Below are 21,056 nucleotides of genomic sequence, written 5' to 3'. Positions count from 1 at the left end.
TGGCTCACGGGCCCAGCCGCTCCGCGGCATGTGGGATCCTCCCGGACCGGGGCGCGAACCCGGTTCCCCTGCATCGGCAGGCGGACGCGCAACCACTGCGCCACCAGGGAAGCCCCCAATCCTAGCCATTCTTTAACGGCAAATAATAGTGACCTTATAGAACCAAATTTCCCAAAGATAGAGGGGGAGGGGCATCTAGGGTACAACCGGGTCGTAAATGCTATCGCCCAAGAGGCATCCAGGAGCTGAATGGCAGGATCAGCCCAGGCTGGCTCGGGGGAGGCACTGCTGAAAGTTCTCTGATGGGACCACTGATCTACCATGGTGGACAGAAAAAGAGTATTTCCAGGTCCGTGTGCTCTAGACGAAAACCATAATCCATACCACCTTCATAACTGGACCAAGGGTTGAAAAGTGGATCTTTAAGGCTGAAACAGATATCGCGGATAATGGCAAAACTACCTTACATATGTAGTTGGAAAAGGAAACAACTCTCAAAATCTTTGTAAAAACCACCAGCCTGTTGTGCATCCTGAGATGAGCAAAACCACCATTTCATATCCACCCCCCACACCCCCGCCCCGGCCTGCCCCATTCATTCTCCAGATGAGACCTCTGCCCCCAGGCCACACTATAAAGCCACCTGTGCCTCGTCTTCTCCACTCCAGGGAGCAGCTACCACCGGCAAGAGTTATAAAAATTAAGCCGCATGTTTAAAAAAGCAACACAGAAAAAGACCAAGGAGCCGCCTTGACAGAGGGGGCCCAGAGCAAGATTTACAAATAACTTGTCACTTTGCCCCTGGAGGCGTGACCATGGCCCCCAAACAGCCTGAGTCAGTTGGTTCAGATTTGATAGGAAATGGAGGTGAGAGGAATGGGAAGCTGACATGCTTCAGAGTCTGTCTTGTTCCTGTTGACCACAGACGCTAGCTTTAAACAGGCAGAGGATCGAGTCCAGAGGGCCCGTGAGACGTGGCTTTCCGGGATCTTCTACACAAACCTGGGAACAGGCTTTTTCACATATTAGTTACACCACGAAAACAGCGAACTGAAACAAAACAATCGCTGCATTTTGATAGCTTATCGAATCATTCTTTGACATTCTAAATCCTACGATTCAAAACCGGCATGTTGTCTTTCTTCAAATTCAGGAAACTTTTTAAATACCTAACCTTTGGGGACATCTAGGTTTACAGGATTATAAAAATTAAAAAGTGCTGATTAGTTTCCAAAATTATAAAGGAGCACAGCAGTCAAAAGGTGGTGCAAAGGGAAGTCAGACCACGTATTCTGAGGTTAAGTCACCAGTAAATTCCTAATGTGACAAAGAAATCTGCATTGATTCACATCGGGTGCATTAAATCAGACCACTGAACACCATTCTGCTTAATTTTCCAAGTCCTGACTAACAGCTGTTTATCACCAGCATTTCTCGAAGCAGTGGTTAAAAAAAGAAAGAAACATGGAACAGGAGTCCGGTTACCTAGAGCTCATACTTTCCTTTGTCCCAGGTTCAAATGGTGACATTTGTGCAAAGTTGCGTTGCTCCCATCTCTCACTTGTAGTGCTGTCGCCTTTAAAAACGCTTGAAAAGTTTCTTTTTTGTGTGCATTTCCAAGAAATCAGTACATATCCCTGTAAATTTCCTGCAGCAGCGGGTGCAGGGCGGCGTCGGACTCTGTCTTCTTGATCACCTGCACCAGTTGCGCATGCTCCGTGACCAGCTGCCGCAGATCGGCCATCTTTTGCAGGAGTTTTGGGAAGAGAAAGATGTCGTCGGGATGGTTGCTCTGTAAGTGAAGTTTGAGCACGTGCACGATACCCTCCTGCATTTTTTCAATGTGTCCCACATTTAGAAGGCCGGGCCGATCTATCGTCAAAAGAAAGGAGAGCTGTTTGAGTGCCAGTACCAGCATGCTAATACCTAATAACTGTTTTTCAGTTTGAGAAACCTTTTTTTTTTTTTTTGGCGACGCCACTCAGCATGTGGGATCTTTAGTGGATCACACCCACGTCCCCTGCCGTGGAAGCGCGGAGTCCCTAATCGCTAGACCGCCAGGGAATTCCCGAGAAACCAAACATTCTGATTGGATACGGCCTTTTTTTTTTTTACCAAAAGCTCAGCTGCCTTTAGATGCTGTCAACTTACCTAGAAGATAGAACTCGATTGTCCCCAAGTCGCTGGGCCTGATAGGGGTAGACAGGACAAATAATCATTCCTAAATATTTCTACGACCTTAAAATGACTGGCTACCTTACAGGGTGGCCGCTTCGTTTAGGATTTATCTGATTACCACCTGTCAGGGGAAAACCTGTACGTCAGAGGAGTCACTATCCATACAAACTGCTTTTGCATAATACGGAAGAGGAAATTCTTCTTCCTGTGTCTTCTTAGGTGCTCGGTTTCAACACTATTTAAGGAGTGTGATTATGTTCGACTTCGGTTTCGTGGTATAAAGCACGTGACAGGTACCTTCCAATATACATCAGGAGAAAAGAAGGTGGAGCCAGAAATGAATCGGAGGAGGATAACGGGAGGATGCTGAGGTGACCCAGAGAGGGGAGGTCTGAGGCTTGGCGCATGAAGGGTGATGTGGACTCCAGGTGACCTCCCGGGGTGCCTCAGACACAGACACCAGACTTCCCGGGACAGCTCAGATCCATGCATCCTGCCCTTGGTCCAGAAAATCAGCCCCCACCATCCGTATTCAACAGGCAGCGCTCTCTTTAGAGTCCCACGTATTCCTAGGATTTTCAGAAGTGTTGCTCATGGTGTGGATTTTTCATTGTTTTTTTTTTTTTTTGGTTATAAAATAATTACTAAGTTTTTAAAGAGAGAGATTTAAAAAAAGAGTAAGTGAACCCCCCCTCATAATTTTAACCCCATCATACAGACTTCATGTATATCTCACCAGACGTTTTTCTGATCTATGATTAAAATTTCCTTTCTAAAACTGTCATACTACTTATAAATAGCTGTGCCTTGCTCTCCCCACAACACGACATCTTGAGCGTGCAAAGGACGGTGATAGATTACATTCTGTGCTTTTTGCCAGAGCACAGGACTTCCTCCATCTGTGCCCAGCTGGATGGTCAGGACAGACCTCGTGGAGCTGGGCCACCCTCACCCAGCTCCACACCCAGAGTCCGGGCAACTGTGGCCAGCCTCAATTCCGCGAGTGAGGGACTCGCGGGGGACAGTACAGCTTCAGGCAGCTTGAGGAGGCAGTGGCCCCTTCGGTCTCCCCTAAGGCTGGGTAGGGTCAGCCGAGTTTACAGTAGAGGGCTGACCTTCTTAGACCCAGGACAGGGCTATTTAAAGGAACGTGACACCGAGCCAAAAACCTGGGGACTGCAGGGCCAGCTCCCCCACACAGAGGCCTAGATTCTCCTTCACTGGGATCCGTTTCCTTTGGCAAAGCACACTTTGCAGTCACTGACAGTTAGCTACTGATATTTTTCATTATGAAATCGCATAAATATACCAATAGAGACAGCAACCGTACTAACATCTGTATGACTTTATAGAATACTGTCTGTGATATGGATATAATATGATAATAACATAATTATAACACTGTCGTCCCTTGGTATCTGTGGGGGATTGGTTGCAGGACCCCCCGAGATGCCAAAATCCACGGATGCTCAAGTCCCATGTGTAAAATGGCATATAACCTACGCACATTCTCCCATACACTTTAAACGATCTCTGGATTACTTGTAATACCTAACACGATGTAAATGCTATGTGAATGGTTGCTGGTGTGTGGTAAATTCAAGTTTCGGTTTTGGAATTTTCTGGAAATGTTTTTTTTCTCAATGTTTTCAATCCGCAGTTGGTTGAATCTGCAAATGCGGAACCCACAGATATGCAGGGCCGACTGTATATGATGATATTATACACCATACATTATAATATTATTGCAATTATATCTGATAGATATTAGATATAATAGATATAATTACATTATAATTATTGATACCTAGACTTCCATTATATTCTAAATAAATATATATTCAAGTAATTACAGATAGAACATTTATACTTTACAAATGTGTTTATAAATAATAACATGAAGTTTGGGATTAACATATACACACTGCTATATATAAAATAGATAATCAACATGGACCTACTGTATAGCACAGGGAACTCTACTCAGTATTCTGTAAAAACCTACATGGGAAAAGAATCTGAAAAAGAATAGATATATGTATATGTATAGCTGAATCACTTTACTCTACACCTGAAACTAACACAATGTTGTAAACCAACTATACTCCAATATAAAATAAAAATTTTTAAAAATGAAAGCTCTGAAACAGAAGATAATAACGTATGCTATAGTATGATATGATATGGATACCATTCTCACTGAATTCTGGTTAGTGGCGATGTGGGGCTCGGACACCCTCCTCCCCTACAGCGTTGGCTCCCCCCACTGGCGTCGGATTTACCGCCGCCAAATTCTCTAGGTAGGAGGCTGTCAGTGCCACAGCAGCGGCAGGTGAAATCAATGACTTACCTCCACAGCAAATTATAGCAGCCACAAAAAGGGAGATATCGCTGTCGTCCAGCTCCAGCGCATTAAACTTCATTGCAAAATCGAACTTGGGCTCCATGATATCACAAAATGGTTTTCTTAGGCTTTTTAGGAATTCGCGAGTTATAAAACCATTTCCATATGCTACCAGCATGCCGTCTTTATTCATCACAGAAGACAGCATTGCAAATATGGCCTCGTAAACTCCATATTTCAGCAAAGTGACTTGGTCGTTCAAGTCCAAGTTTGCGAAGCCCGGGATGGCCTTGGCGAATTCCGTGAGCTCCGTGACCGTCTCCACAGACGTGCACTGACAGCAGTGGAAGATGCGGACCTCTGCCTCCTTGTTCTGGACGCCGTTGGCCACCAGCTTGGCCACGAGAGTCTTCTCGGCCATACATAACGTCTCCATGTCGTGTATGACGAAAGGCTGAAAAGAAAAGCACTGGAGTAAGTCGGGTAATTGGAGACAAGCTGTCTTCTTAATTATCAAGAAACTGATGAGTAGCTGCAGTCTCCCAGCCACCTGTCGAGAAGCAAATTATGTACAAAACACAGTCCTCACCCTTAAACACCCTCAAAATTAGTTGGGGACAAGAAGACATTTAATAGAGGACAATATAAATCAGTAAGATAATAATCATCATCGCCTAAAACTGGGTGGGGATTTCATTGCTAAGAAAGCGAAGTTCTGGGACTTCCCTGGCGGTCCAGGGGTTAGGACTCCGTGCTTCCACTGTAGGGGGCACAGTTGCGATCCCTGGTGGGGGAACTAAGATCCCGTATGCCGTGCAGCATGGCCAGAAAACAAAGTGAAGTACTGATTTTGGCAATAAAGCTAACAAGAAAGAATATTAGCAAAGCACTTTAAATATTTTATAATATTCTCTGAATTCCCCAATACTACTGCAATAGCCAGTAATTCTTAATTTTGCCATTTTATGAACTTCGGAGATAATCATCATTATCCAACACTGACTGCTGAATGAATAAATCTGGCATGTAAATAAATACAAGTCAGAAAGTTGGCATCTGTGTGGAAGTAAACAAACGAGCACTGTTAAACCCTTGCTCTTGGGGGATAAACCGGAAAGCCTTGAAGGACCCTCGTTTCCGGTACAGGAGACCGAAATCTTCCCACCATTGCTCCACGTTCTGAGACAAATACCAAATCCCCACGGCAGCTCCCTAAATGCGGCCTTACCATTTGCATCTAAACCCACCATTCCTGCCATTTTATAAAGATCTAGCAGAGGAAGAAGAGACGGTTGGCCATGTTATTTGAAGCCAGCATGCTCAGAAGCGATGATGTATCTGGTGGGGCTTAGAAGAATGGGCACAGATACCACTGCTGGCCAAAATTTATGCCAGCTCTGTGTGCAGAGCAGAGAAATGACAGTCTCTGAGGGGTCTCTCTGATTCTTTTTTTTTTTTTTTTTTTCGGTACACGGGCCTCTCACTGTTGTGGCCTCTCCCGTTGCGGAGCACAGGCTCCGGACGCGCAGGCTCAGCGGCCATGGCTCACGGGCCCGGCCGCTCCGCGGCACGTGGGATCTTCCCGGACCGGGGCACGAACCCGTGTCCCCTGCATCGGCAGGCGGACTCTCAACCACTGCGCCACCAGGGAAGCCCTCTCTGATTCTTAATGTGTTCTACAGACCAGTAATGAAGTGGGCTGAGGCATTATTTTCCATCCCCACTGGATAAACACTGAGTGTATAAGAAGCCCAGTGATTTTAAGAATCACTCTGCCAGTGGGCAAAACACATCACTGACAGTGCCTCTGTGCCCACGGCACGACGTGTGCCCTATTTCTGGGCTCACAAGAGCATCAGGAGGAATCACAGCACAAAGCCATCTTCCGGGTACCTGCTGGGTATACGTGGCACAGAGGTGGATGTGTTGGGATAATGTGATGCATTGCCTACGAAATGTTTAAACAGAATTAGAATTTGCAAGATAGTGTTGGACAAAAAAAAAAAAGATCTGATTTCACATCTGAGGAAAGGGAATATTTTTAAAATTATCTGTGAATGACTGAAAACGTTCTGAATACAGAACTCAAAACCCAATTTCTAACAATCTCAAGTTTGATGAAGGAAGACTAAAACTGTCTCTCTCCAAAGACTTTAAAAGCAGGCCAGGACTTCCCGGTGGCGCAGTGGTTAAGAATCCACCTGCCAATGCAGGGGACACGGGTTCAAACCCTGGTCTAGGAAGATCCCACATGCCGCGGAGCAACTAAGCCCATGCGCCACAACTGCTGAGCCTGCGCTCTAGAGCCCGCGAGCCGCAACTACTGAGCCTGCGCGCCTAGAGCCCGTGCTCCGCAACAAGAAAAGCCACCGCAATGAGAAGCCCGCGCACCGCAACGAAGAGTAGCCCCCGCTCGCCGCAACTAGAGAAAGCCCGTGCGCAGCAACGAAGACCCAACGCAGCCAAAAATAAATAAATAAATTAGTAAATTAAAAGCAGGCCAGATTTACCACTGTTTTGAGAAAGTCTGGGGGCAGTTCTGCTTCACAGGATGTTTGAGCTCGGATTTAAAGTATTAACGTTTATAGGATGGACCAGAAAAATGTTTTTATTTTATTTTATTTTATTTTTTTTTTTGTGGTATGTGGGCCTTCCCCTGCTGTGGCCTCTCCCGTCGCGGAGCACAGGCTCCGGACGCGCAGGCCCAGCGGCCACGGCTCACGGGCCCAGCCGCTCCGCGGCACGCGGGATCCTCCCGGACCGGGGCGCGAACCCGGTTCCCCTGCATCGGCAGGCGGACGCGCAACCACCGCGCCACCAGGGAAGCCCCAGAAAAATGTTTTTAAAGGATAGATGGCAGTACTCCCTCAATTTCAGAAAATATTATAAGGCCACCTTGAATTTATTCAAATCACTGGCTTTTCAAAAGTACATTCAGCAGAAATAAAGGTGTTACATAAAAAAACAGAATCCTGTTGTCAAAAAAAAACCTCGAGAAACACTGAGTTAAATAAAGTTAGAGCCTACCAGAGTCTTTTTTTTTTTTTTTTTTTGCGGTACGCGGGCCTCTCACTGCTGTGGCCTCTCCCGTCGCGGAGCACAGGCCCCGGACGCGCAGGCCCAGCGGCCACGGCTCACGGGCCCAGCCGCTCCGCGGCACGTGGGATCCTCCCGGACCGGGGCGCGAACCCGCGTCCCCCGCATCGGCAGGCGGACTCTCAACCACTGCGCCACCAGGGAAGCCCTCTACCAGAGTCTTTAACATGAGTGTACACCGTGGATCTTTAAGAATGGGATTAGCATAAACAGTGGTTCCCAGTGTTTGACTGCAGAACGCTTATTATTATTATTATTACACTGTTGTTGTTATTTGGTAGGACATCTCTTGGACTAGCACAGACTGGCTACACAATGTGCAGGGCCCAGTGCAAAATGACAATGTGGGGTCCCTTATTCGAAAGTGCTTATGAATTTCAAGACAGTGACAGAGCATTAAACGTCAGCACAAGGCCCTCTAAGGAGGGGCGTTGTAAAACTGGACACACGCCCAGGACACTGGCCCTGGACTATTTTTATGTGGAACATTCTCTCATAAACGGAGACTTCAATGGTAATAAATATTTCATTTCATTTTTATAAAATTATCGCCTGGATTTTAAAAGGCAGGCCTCATTAACAGGCAAAATTAGAAATGATCTGAATTCAAAACAAGTGCTAACATTTAAAAAATCATGTTTATTACAGCCAAAGAGATATTATAGAGTAACACCCTTGAAAGTTTGCCAGACTTTATTGAGAAACATTCTTGATTAGACTGTTTTAAAAATCCAGAGGCTTATATTTAGCTTTGGAATATTCTTTTTATGCTCAAGCTTGAATATGAACATATCTGATGTTACGGGTGGTCATTTCAAATCAGTGAAGCACATTGTAAAGCTTTTAAACAGCACGAGGCAGAAAGCTGCCCACTTTCCCCCCAAATCACTCCACGCCAGGACCAGAAGTCTCCCCTAACTGATATATATTTCCCTCGCTCACACCTGACACTGTTCTATGTGTGTTAATGATGTTATTTATAAGAATTCATCTCCAAAACACATTGAAACAGCATTTTCTATGAAAAGTTCGGCGGCACCATCTTTTCGGAGAAATTTAATTGTGACTTATTGGTAGAATTGCTTTGGGTGAAATGATCTAATAAGCTCTTGGGTAGGTTTTACTACACTCTCCTAGATATAGTATAAAATAGTATGTTTTTCCATCTACTGACAAGTTATAGGTATAATATTTCAATATAACACAGCAGGCCAAACCCCATGGTGTAGTGTGAGGGGGCTGCCATTCCAGGATGCCGCCCCTCCCGGCAGCTCTGTCTCTGACCCAGCACAGATGGAGCAGAGACTGTGGCCCCAAGCTGGGTGCTCCAAGCTCTGGGGCGCGCTGGGCTGGGCGGGGAGGTAGGAGGAGGGCCATGCTTCGACATATGAGGAAATGGGGTGGGAAGTGAACCCAGCTTGGAGCAAACAGTGCCGTCAAAGGCAGTGGCTGGCCCTGGACACTCCCTTTCAAACTGGTACCCGCGATGCTCTGGTTTGGAGGTGGCCAGAAGCAAGCAATCGGCTCTCAGCAGTACCCCGAATTCTGTTTTTCCTATCCAGTGAAGCCCAGTGCTGGACTATTGGTCGATCATTTATTTCCTTAAGACCAAAAGACAGATTCCTCTCCCAGAGTAACTGTGTGATGGTCCTCAACTGTCCAGATTTCAACTCTGGCCGCGGGTGATGGGTTCCTTCTTAGAGCGCGTGGATCTCAGTGGGGTGTGAGAAGGGTTCTCCATGGAAATCAAGCTAATATTAAACAAGAGTGTTTGGTTCTGAGTACAGATGACTCTAAAGTTTGCTTTGCATTCTGAACACCCAAGGGAGAAGCAGAAGAACTCAGCAAGATCTAAAAGGATTCCAAGAGATCAAAAACTTGGGTTGCTTTAATTTGGGGCTATATGAATCATTTCCAGGATAGAAATTCAAAGGCAAAAGATTACTTTGCTTTCACCCTTGTGATCTGCAAAGGGTTAGGGTGGAGCTTCTGCGAGCCTCGGGGGCCGCCCAGCATGCGTGTGGCTTTACCGATTTAACAAGGGTTTGCCTGAACCCTCCTAAAGTACCTCAGCCTATTTAATTGGAGAACTCACCGAAGAATGAAAACACTCAGTAAAAAAGAGGTTTGGTTTGTTCATGAAAGTAAGTAGCTTGTGAGATGCTTTATTTTCCTGTGACTAAAAATTCCAGCTTGTACTTCCCAATAAAGATGGCTTCAAGCTACTCATTAGTACAAAGCAAACCTGTTTCACCACTCTCACAGGAGAAAGGCAGAACGTCTTTATTCGCCAACCTTGGGCCATCCCTCTCTTTGAAGGTAGCTCTGAGATTAGGTCTGTAATGGAGACACAGGCTTAGCTAACTGGGGTGGGGACAGGGTGGCATCAGGCAGGGGAGGCGAAGCGTAGGCGTCCACAAGGGGCAATCTTAGTTGCTAACGAGAAGGTCCAGAACCGTCCAAAAAGACAATAAAGTTTCTGTAAACAAAGGACCCTTTCTAAGCCTCGAGATGTCATTTCCTTCTCATTGGAGAAAAAGAAGGTGGGCAGGGGGTAGGAAGGGGGAGGTCGGAGAGGAGAAGGTAGTTTTAGGGGAAAGGATGCGAGAGCACACTTGGATTGCGAAGTGACTAGTTTGATTTTCTGGCATTAAAATAGGGGTTAAAAAAATCACTTAGGAAGCAACCCTGGAATCTGGTAAACTATTAACCAGACTTTTTGAGTGCATTAATTACATAGTCATTATACGAACTTGGTTGCTAGGAGCTTTGAGGTGGATCAAATGGGACAGGAGTTGCTGCCGGGCTACGTTTTACAGTCTCTGAAGGAAATGTTTCCATTGCATTGTCTCTCGTTTGCCTTGGGGATAAATATGATTTTCTCAACATTTAGGACATATTTCCTCAATCCTCCTCCTCGATTCTAGCTGACGTGTTGCCAAAGGAGCACTTCAGACTATAATAAACAGCAGCAAAGCCACCTACCGGATTGTTGCTGGCCTTTCCCGCGAGGATGACCCGGGCCTTGACCTTGTTCATGTTGAAGTTCTTCAAGTAGGCCTCGTAAATCCTCTTGGCGAGAGATTTGAGATCTGCGGTTTCGGAATTTTCTAGGTCATGTTCACATGTAAGGATTTCTGCTTTCAATTTTGCTTTTTCAGATCTTGGCATTCGTCCGAAACGAATTGCTGGGGGTCGGAGGGGAGAAACGGAATAACGGGAAACACAGCAAAATGAACAACACACGGAACGAGGACTAACAGCTGCACGAAAGGTTCGCACCGCGGGTTAAACTATGAGCAAACATTCACGGGTAACTTAAAATCCACTTCTCAGCACGATTCAGCTTTCTCCCTTGGAGAGATGAAAATAAACCTCAAACTCCACATAGCCTGGACTTTTAAAAAAGCTGAAAACGAAAGGTAGCACCATGACTCACTTTATCAGTGGGATGGGCTTAAGGTCACTTCATGTCGTTAGGTACATAATTGATCCTTTCGGTTAAGGAGATGAGAGGGAGCCTTAGAAGGAGTTAACATAATACCTTTTTCTTTTTCCGGAAGGCAGACGTGCAACTCTTATGAACACATCATTTTAAATTCACTTTCCTGTAGTAATTGGCAAGTTCTAAAATAAGAGTATGGGGACTTCCCTGGTGGTCCAGTGGTTAGAACTCTGTGCTTCCACTGCAGGGGACCCAGGTGCAATCCCTGGTCGGGGAACTAAGATCCCGAAAGCCGAGCAGCACGGCCAAAAAAAAAAAAATAATAAGAGTAGGATTGAACATCATTAAATTCATAATATGGTAAAATGTTTGAAATGGCACATGCTTCATACATATGCTATGAACATTAAGACATCCCAGTGGTTTCCAATGGGTTTCAAAATCTTATATCAAAGTTGTACCATTTGAAGTTTCTAACAGTGTTTCCAAGGGTTCTACTGGATCTCTGTTATTTGAGGCTTATTTTTCTTAGGCTATCATGTTACAAAATGACCTGAGTATTAAATGCTGCAGCACATTCATTCAAAATACAGTCTGTTCCGACCCGATAAGGGGGGTAAACTGAGGCATGGGTGGGGAAAATGCGATAGACAACCTTACCTACCATTATGGGACATCCCAACTGAAAGGCACTTGTGAAAACGACAATACTGGCACTTATTCCGATTCTTTTTCTGAATCTTGCAGCTACGGTCACATGTGTCATATGCCAGCTTTAGCCGAATAGTTCTCCGAAAGAAACCCTGCAGATTGATACACAGTTTATTAAAGAATATGGACCACGGAGGAATCAGTGTCATCCCTTTATTCACGTTTCCTGTTGCTCATTTATTGTCTTTTTTTAAATGAACGAAATGTAGAGAAACAGTTCATCTAGAAAGTCTGATGTAATTGGGGCAGATTGAAAATGTGAAATTTCATTACATGTAAAATGAAAAACAATAAAATGAGGCAAAAGTCAAAGTAATTTCAACACGTCCTCACCTGGCCTGGGAAGACACAATTACAGTCTCCTGAAGAGTGACTCTGCCTCGCTAAGATTTATACAAATGTGACTTTCTCTTCTCAGAGGACAGATCCATATTTGTGACTAAAAAGTTCTAAGAATTTTTGTAAGAGAATATTAACTCTCTGAAGGACAAAGATTATATAATAAAAGGAAGCCAGCTGGTTGTAAATAATTTTCTTGCTTTATAAAAGTATCTTAGGGACTTCCCAGTGGTTAGGACTTAGCACTTCCACCGCAGGGGGCAAGGGTTCCATCCCTGGTGGGGGAACTAAGATCACATGTGCTTCGTGTTAAGGCGCGACCAAAACAAAACCAAAACAAAACCAAAAACCAAACAAACAAAAATATCTTAAACTTTACTTTAGTAAAGAACCAACTTTACTATTTAGCTCATAAAAAAACAAAAGTAAACGAAGGTGACTGATCATGGCCCTGCAGAAAAGGCCACTTTGCAAGTAGTTTTTTCCGAGGTATGTGGTTGGCAAATTGTGAGGGGTTTATATGTACACTGGGCTCTTTCCTCTTTGCGTTCCGCTCATCCTTCCAGAGTTCTGCTGGAGGGCGCGGCCTGACCCCCTGCACTGTGGGCCCCGGGTCACCTATGGTTAGAGGTCTGGCTGAGCTGGGGGCTCGTGGTTTGGGGGACAGGCCCCGACATGCAGGAGGGGACTGCTGGGGGATCCCGAGCAGCTGGGGAGGACACAGCCGTGGGTCTGGTCGCCGCCCAGCATGGGCTGCAGGATCCTGACGTCTCTGACGGTCGTGAGAACCACTGCCCTCCGTGACCTTCTGATGAGGGTGGAGAGAGAAAGTGGACAAAAGCTCTCTGACCTCGCATCCAAATGAAGGGAGCATCTTTAATGTGGTTTATTTTCTGTTAAAGAACACACTCTCTGCGTCATTTACAAAGAACAGCCCAGCAGTATGCCACAGACTTTCCAAAGAGAGAAAGGAATGTGTTATGTGGGTCAGTTTCTGTTCTACAACTTGAGCAGACCTTTCTTAGTAGTGAAACATTTGTGTATAAAATGAAAGGAAACACACGTAGTCCCCGAAAGGCCACGTTTCTCCCCATCCAGGGTCCACCGTACCTTGCAGCCTTCACATGCGTGAACTCCGTAATGGTAGCCCGAGGCTTTGTCCCCACAGATTCTACACTCGATGTTCAGTGCTACGCTGGACGATTCCTCGGCGCTGCCAGGAACCACAGGGTAAGAGATGGACGAGGGACTCGAGGCTGGCGAGAGGGTGTCTAGGAACACAAGGGGAAGACTTACGCGTATTCACAGCCTCGCCATCCGATGTCGAAACCAGCTTTCTGAGGATCTGAGTTCACGGTGAGGCATTTAGTGGGGAGGCGGCAGCTGGTGGGCAGGGCTCCCATGCTGCATCCACCCTGGCCTGGCCCTCGCACACGCTCTGTGCTCCCACAGTGACCACGTCGCCGGCATCCCTGCAGCTCCCACCCAAGGGGCTCCCCAACTAAGAAACAACTTTACTTTTTAATCCATAAAAAACAAAACAAAATGGACTAAACCATGGCCCTGCAGAAGAGGCCACTTTGCAAGTAGCCTTATTCACACAAATGGTTACAGCAGCTTTATTCCTTTTTTTTTGGTGGGGGGGGGGGTATACTATTTTATTAACATTTAAATGTCACCAGCAATGAGCTCAAGTATATGCTAGCCACATGCTCAGATTTTTTTTTTGAAATAAATTTATTTATTTATTTTTGGCTGTGTTGGGTCTTCGTTGCTGCGCGCGGGCTCTCTCTAGTTGCAGCGAGCCGGGGCTACTCTTCGTTGCGGTGTGCGGGCTTCTCATTGCGGTGGCTTCTTTTGCTGTGGAGCACGGGCTCTAGGCACATGGGCTTTGGTCGTTGCAGCACGTGGGCTCAGTAGTTGTGGCTCACGGGCTTTAGTTGCTCCTGCGACATGCTCAGATTTTTGACACAAAGATAAAATGGACAGACAGCTTTAAGGGTGCAATGTATTTAACACTGCACAACATAGTCAACAATTAGACAATCTAGGGGGTGGTATAGTTATACTACACTACAAGTATAGTGAGAAGCCCTGGAAGTGGAGGAAAAACCCGCCATTCAGGATTTAGCAGAGGTCCTTGCAGCAGCTTTATTATTCTTAGTTGCCAAAACTCGACCTGTCCTACACAGAACTCATTGCTTTCTTTGCGTTCTCCCTTCCAGCCCTCTTGTAATTGTTCACTCAGTAAATGGCATCAGAATAGAGAATAAAAATCCGTGTGGGCAACACAAAAGCACAATCCATGAAAGAAAAAAAAAGAAGCTGGACTTTCTTTAAATTAAAAACTTCTGCTCTGCAAATGACACTGCTAAGAAAATGAAAAGAGAAGCCACCGACTGGAAGAAGCTATTTGCAAAGCACGCAACTGATGTAGACTTTTATCCAAAATATGCAAAGAAGTCTCACAACTCAACAGTAATACAATGAAAAAGTCAATTAAAAAATGAGCAAAAGATCTGAATAGATATCTGGCTGAAGAAGATAGCAAGTAAGCACGTGAAAAGATGCTTCCCGTCACTGGTCACTAGGAAATTGTGAATAAAAACAAGGAGACAGGGACTTCCCTGGTGGCGCAGAGGTTAAGAATCCGCCTGCCAATGCAGGGGACACAGGTTCAAGCCCCGGTCCGGGAAGATCCCATGCGCCGCGGGGCACCTAAGCCCGTGCGCCACAACTACTGAGCCTGCTCTCTAGAGCCCGTGAGCCACAACTACTGCGTCCACGCGCCACAATTACTGAAGCCCACGCGCCTAGAGCCTGTGCTCCATGACAAGAGAAGCCACCACAATGAGAAGCCTGTGCACCGCAATGAAGAGTAGCCCCCGCTTGCCGCAACTGGAGAAAGCCTGCGTGCAGCAATGGAGACCCAACACAGCCAAAAATAAATAATAAATAAATTTTAAAAAATAAAAATAAATAAATAAAACAATGAGACATCGCTACACATCTACTAGAATGGCTAAAATCCAAAAAACTGACAACACCAAATGCTGATGAGGATATGGAGAGCAACAGAAACTCTCATTTCCTGCTGGTGGGAATGCAGAATGGTGCAGCCACTTTGGAAGACAGTTTGGCAGTTCCTTATGAAGCAAAACAGTCTTAGGGGAATTACACTCCTAGTTATTTACACGAGTGATTTGAAAATGTATGTCCACACAAAAACCTACACATGAATGTTTTTAGCAGCTTTATTCTTTTTTAAAGAATTTTATCGAAGTAGACTGGATTTACAATGCTGTGTTTAATTTCTGCTGTACAGGAAAGTGACTCAGCTCTATGTGTATATATATATATTCTTTTTCACATTCTTTTTCATTACGGTTTATCACAGGATATTGAATATAGTTCCCTGTGCTCTACAGTAGGACCTCGTTCTTTATCCATTCTATATATAATAGTTTGCATCTGCTAATCCCAAACTCCCAAACCTTACCTCCCCCATCCCACAAGTCTGTTCTCTATGTCTGTGAGTCTGTTTTTGTTTTGTAGATATGCTCATTTGTGTCGTAGTTTAGATTCTACATATAAGTTATATCATATGATACTTGTCTTTCTCTGACTTACATCACTTAGTATGATCATCTCTAGGTCCATCTGTGTTGCTGCAAGTGGCATTATTTCGTTCTTTTTAATGACGAGTAATATTCCATTGTATATATATATATATATACCATGTCTTCTTTATCCATTCCTTCGTCTATGGAAATTTAGGTTGGTTCCATGTCTTGGCTATTTTAAATAGTGCTTTAGCAGCTTTATTCTTTTTTTTGGCTGTGGCCTGTGGCCTGTGAGATCTTAGTTCCCCGAGCAGGGATTGAACCCAGGTCCTCGGCAGTGAAAGCACAGAGTCCTAACCACTGGACCGCTGGGGGAATTCCCCAGCAGCATTATTCTTAATTGCCAAAAATCAGAAGCAACCAAGATGCTTCAATAGGTGAGGCCAATCCCCAAAGGCTACAAACTATACGATTCTTAATATCCGACATCTGTGGAAAGGCAGAAATAGAGCAGTGGTAAAAAAAAAAAAATCAGCGGTTGGAGTAGGGGTCGGGGAGGCGGGGTTGAGTAGGTGAAGCCCAGTGGCTTTTTGGACGCGGTGAAACTATTCACGTGAAAATGTAATGGTGAATACAGGACACAATGCACTTGTCAAAATCCACGGAATTATACAGTACAGAGTGAACGTTAAACGTGTGCAAATGAACAAAAAAAACTGAGGAGGTCCAGAGGTTCCAGGATGGCACACAGAATGCGATGATACAGTCTATATCACAAATGGAAGAAACATTTGTAGGAAACCTCGCTGAAGATATTCGTGTAAGTGACCTTGGAAACGAATGGAGTCTGTGAGGCCAAAGGCAAAAGAACTGCACCTGGACAGTGTCCTGAGCCGATAAAGTTGTTTTCCACAGGGCTTTGGGCGAGCAGTTCTCATGCCACCGCACTGGAAATGAACAACTAATTGTTCATTTAATGATGGTGACTGAATGGATGGCTGGATGGTGGGCCAGGTCTCTCACTGTTGGAGCGTGAGCTCATTGATAAAGCGAGAGGAGGAGGCTAAAGTGGTCCATGTGGTGGTGGATTAGAGGTGCAGACATCTGTTTGAACTCACGTTTACCCTGACATTGAGACAGACAGCTATATACAGAAATACAGACGTGTACGTACGTGCGTTAGTATGTACACATGTATGTCTCTGCTCTATCAGCTGAGAGAGCCTAAAAGAAAAGATACTCCAGGAAATTCCCCTGCGGTCCAGCGGTTAGGACTCCGCACTTCCACGGCCGAGGGCACGGGTTCAGTCCTTGGTCAGGGAACTAAGATCCCGCGCGCCGCTTGGTGCGACCAAAAAGAAAAAAAAAAAAGATACTCCAATAGCAACCTGAAATGCTTAGAGGGAACAGTACTGAGGGCTAAGAGGAAGTCCCGTGACCACCACTCACGGTGGAAAAATCTCAGAATCCTTGGGGCACTGGGTAAAATACTCAAAAGGGTTTTGCCTCTGAATTGGGGCAAAACTACCTCTAGAATCAACACTGCTCGGGTTCCGTCTAACAAAGCTTAACCACGGGACCTGAAAGGATCAACATTTTCCACGTAACTTAACTGCATTTCAGAATAAAACTCAAGAATATTTGAGTAAATACAAAATTCTCCATCATCAACAAAGTCCACAATGTATGGAATCTAATAACAAAGAAGCAGAAAAGCATGACCCATTCCACTCCTATCTACCCAAGGGCACAAGTAAACTGTGGGGTGAGGGGTCCGGAATTTGATTGTGCTGTTGGTTTCACAAGTCTGTGCGCATGTGCGTGTGTGTGTGTGTGTACATCCAATTGTACACTTTAAATATTTGAAGTTATTTATGTCAGCAAAGCTGCTAAGAAAAATTGGGGGGTGGGGTGAGAAAGATAGACGGGCTGAGTAAGCAGCCTCACCCATCTGGTCTCCCAAGGAGTCAAGTTTAAACTGAATGCGTTTTATAGGCAGCCCTGCCGTATTTGCAATTTACATAACTTAGAAATATCACCCAAGGGAGCCATTACATACAAAGATGAAAAATCTAATTTACAAATAAGAAATCATTTTATCTCTCAAATCAATTGGAAACAATAACAATGAAAAGCCTGGAAAGGAGGCAAAGCAAGATTTTAAGAATTTTGAGATGACTCCAAACGACCAAAAGGATTAATAACCACAGTAAGGAGAACCGAAGCGAAATAAAAATGGGGGATCACACACCCACCACCTTAATGGCCAGGGCCCAAAAGTCAAGGATGTGTGTCTAGTACACTTCAGTGCAGTCACTTTTTCTAAGTTCCCTTTTTTTTTTTTCTTTTTGCCATAGTGCAGACCCACATACATGTCCCCTTTGAAACTGCGCCCGTCCCCAGTGGGCTTGCTGGATTTAGAGCTAGTGCACTTTCAGCCACTCTCTCCAGGCACACGGGTTTATCAGTGAACTTGGCTGCCAGCAGAGTACAAATGCTCCCTTTCCCAAGGTCAGTGCACAGTCGTGAAAATCATCTTCCTGGAGCGGGAAGACATGAACAGATGGTCGGGGAAACATGCTCCAGACCGAGATCGTGACACAAGGGGACCCACGCAGGGGAAAGAACACAGAGACCTTATACCAGACGCTGCAGGGAGAACCTTCTCGATTCCCCAAGAGAGCCTGCACAGTCCGAGCTCGGAGCTCAAAACCACACACACGCCTCCTGGCCAGTCCAAACCCAACTCCTCCAGTCCCAGCCAAGACCCACTTCTTTTAAGGCCTGTGATTTCCTTACTGATTTTCTGTCTGGAAGATCTGTCCATTGGTGTAAGTGGGATGTTAAAGTCCCCCACTTTTCCTGTGTTACTGTCGATTTTCCCTTTTATGGCTGTTCGCATTTACCTCATATATTGAGGTGCTCCTAAGTTGGGTGCATATATATTTACAATTGTTATATCTTCTTCTTCTTGGATTGTTCGCTTGATCATTATGTAGAGTCCTTCCTTGTCTCTTGTAAAAGTCTTTATTTTAAAGTCTATTTTGGGGCTTCTCTGGTGGCACAGTGGTTGGGAGTCTGCCGGCCATTGCAGGGGACACGGGTTCGAGCCCTGGTCCGGGAAGATCCCACATGCCGTGGAGCGGCTAGGCCCGTGCACCACAACTAGTGAGCCTGCGCTCTAGAGCCCGCGAGCCACAACTACTGAGCCCGCGTGCCACACCTACTGAAGCCCACGCACCTAGAGCCCGTGCTCCGCAACAAGAGAAGAAGCCACCGCAATGAGAAGCCCGCGCACTGCAACGAGAGAAAGCCCGCGCACAGCAACGAAGACCCAACGCAGCCAAAAATAAATAAATAAAAATAAATTTTAAAAAAATTTAAAAATAAAGTCTAGTTTGTCTGATCCAAAACCCACTCCTGCCAAGAAGTACAGTGGAGTCAAGTCCAGTCCAGACAGGGCTTCCTTTAAATCGAGGTACAATTTACACCACGTTATACCGGGTGGCTTAAATGTTGCTGAGAAAGATGAACTGTGCAATGATTTCCTCTCTCCCAGTGAGGTGACCCGAGCAGACCCCATGGTTTATTCTTTGTATCCGCCTTGGCTGATGCCTGATGTCGTTTTTTTTTCCTACTGTCACCATCTTGGAATTTATTTTTTCAGTTTTAATATTTTTTTATTGAAGTATAGTTGATTTACAATGTGTTAATTTCTGCTACACAGCAAAGTGATTCAGTTATACATACATATACATCCTTTTTTAAAATACTATTTTCCATTATGATTTAGCATAGGATATTGAATATAGTTCTCTGTGCTGTACAGTAGAACCCTGTTGTGCATCCATTCTCTATATAAAAGCTTACAAGGGAGTAGGGAGATGGTTCATATACATTTCCAGATAAAAGAGAGTGATTTTTATTACAGTTGGAGTCTCTGCTTTAAAGAAACATAGGGCTTCCCTGGTGGCGCAGTGGTTGAGAATCCGCCTGCCGATGCAGGGGACGCGGGTTCGTGCCCCGGTCCGGGAGGATCCCACATGCCGCGGAGCGGCTGGGCCCGTGAGCCGTGGCCGCTGAGCCTGCGCGTCCGGAGCCTGTGCTCCGCAACGGGAGAGGCCACAGCAGTGAGAGGCCCGCGTGACGCAAAAAAAAAAAAACAAGAAACATAAACTCACAGCATTTAAAAAATGCAGCTGGCTGCTGAATTTCAAGCATTATGTGATTTATGTACAGCTTTTAAAAAGAAGGCATACTTGTTGGTTATTTATTTTAAATATAGCAGTGTGTACATGTCAATCCCAAACTCCCTGACTATCCCTCCCTGCCAGGTAACTGTATTTAACATAAATAACCCACAGGGACAAAAAAATTAAGAAAAAAAAAAAAAAAATCAGTCACCCAGGATGCACTCAGAGATTTGTCCACAAGGAGGTCTGTTACAGAGCTACTCATCATGGTGAAAAATTACAAACAACAGGCTGCTCAGGTAAGTTACATGCAAGAGATTACTCTGTAGTGTAAAAATTATATTTTCATGTGAAAAATCAAATGAGCTACACATTTATGGTGTGCGCACTCTTATGTGTATATTATACTTCAATAAAAAGTTTATCCAAAAACAAACAAAAAAAGAAGGCATACTATGATATGCGAGACACACCTGAAAAGTTTCAAGGCCCAGTGGCACTGCATGTCGTGCTTTTACACATCTAAAGATTTTAATGCAGAGAGATGTGACTTCTTCTCCAGGTGAACAGAACAAATTTCTCTGTGGAAAAAAACATTTCCAGATAAAACTTTCTAGGAAATAGCACACTTACCTGTAATAACGGAGCCATCTGATCCTGGACCACTTCCTAAATACTGGTATTCTGTAAAACTAAAGCTTCCAGAACTGTCCTCACCAATGGATTGAGAAATCTCTTGAATGGTTCCCATTTCTTGTAGGAATTCTTCAGAGAGTGGACTTTCCAGATCATCAGCCTCGAGTGGGGAGAGGGGACCAATCGGGCTCTCCGTGTCCACCATCTCGGCGGGATGGAGCTGGTCCCACTGCCGGGCTCCACGTTCCTGGGAGGAGAGAGAAGTCATGGGTGAAGTGGACATAGAAGAACACTGGTTTTCCTTTAACAAAAACATCATTTATCAGCAGAGACACACCTGAACTCATAATCTAAAAAGTAACATTGCTGGCTACCCTACCTCCGCTTGACTCTTGACAAGCTCATTAAGAAAATGAAAATCTTTATTATTTTTTTTTATTTTGGCCGAGCAGCTTGCAGGATCTCAGTTCCCCGAGCAGGGATTAAACCCAGACCCCTGCAGTGAAAGCACCGAATCCTAACCACTAGACCACCAGGGAACTCCCAAGAAA

General features: G+C 45.1%; 1 protein-coding gene across 4 annotated transcripts in view; it reads right to left on the bottom strand.

Moving 5' to 3' along the window:
- PPARA (peroxisome proliferator activated receptor alpha) overlaps positions 1-20,769 on the bottom strand; it is a 25,420-nt gene extending 4,651 nt beyond the window's left edge. For 2 of the 4 annotated variants that reach the window (XR_003680178.1, XR_003680179.1), the window contains exons 1-6: positions 20,503-20,755; positions 13,224-13,384; positions 11,728-11,866; positions 10,604-10,806; positions 4,529-4,976; positions 1,486-1,872 (exon numbers count right to left, since the gene is read on the bottom strand). Coding sequence is in view for 2 of the 4 variants with exons in the window: in XM_028490716.2 (XP_028346517.1) it covers positions 1,625-1,872; positions 4,529-4,976; positions 10,604-10,806; positions 11,728-11,866; positions 13,224-13,384; positions 20,503-20,710 (1,407 nt within the window). In the remaining 2 variants the exon portion in view is untranslated. Of the gene's footprint in view, positions 1-7; positions 1,873-2,151; positions 2,190-4,528; positions 4,977-10,603; positions 10,807-11,727; positions 11,867-13,223; positions 13,385-20,502 lie in introns of those variants that run through there. The other 2 variants (XM_028490717.2, XM_028490716.2) reach the window with 2 other exon arrangements.
- Positions 20,770-21,056: the final 287 nt, after the last annotated feature.

The sequence above is a fragment of the Physeter macrocephalus genome, chromosome 6 (assembly GCF_002837175.3).
Source record: "Physeter macrocephalus isolate SW-GA chromosome 6, ASM283717v5, whole genome shotgun sequence".
Lineage (NCBI taxonomy): Eukaryota > Metazoa > Chordata > Mammalia > Artiodactyla > Physeteridae > Physeter > Physeter macrocephalus.
Note: the sequence above shows the minus strand (reverse complement) of the source record. Positions and strands in the feature narration are given on the sequence as shown.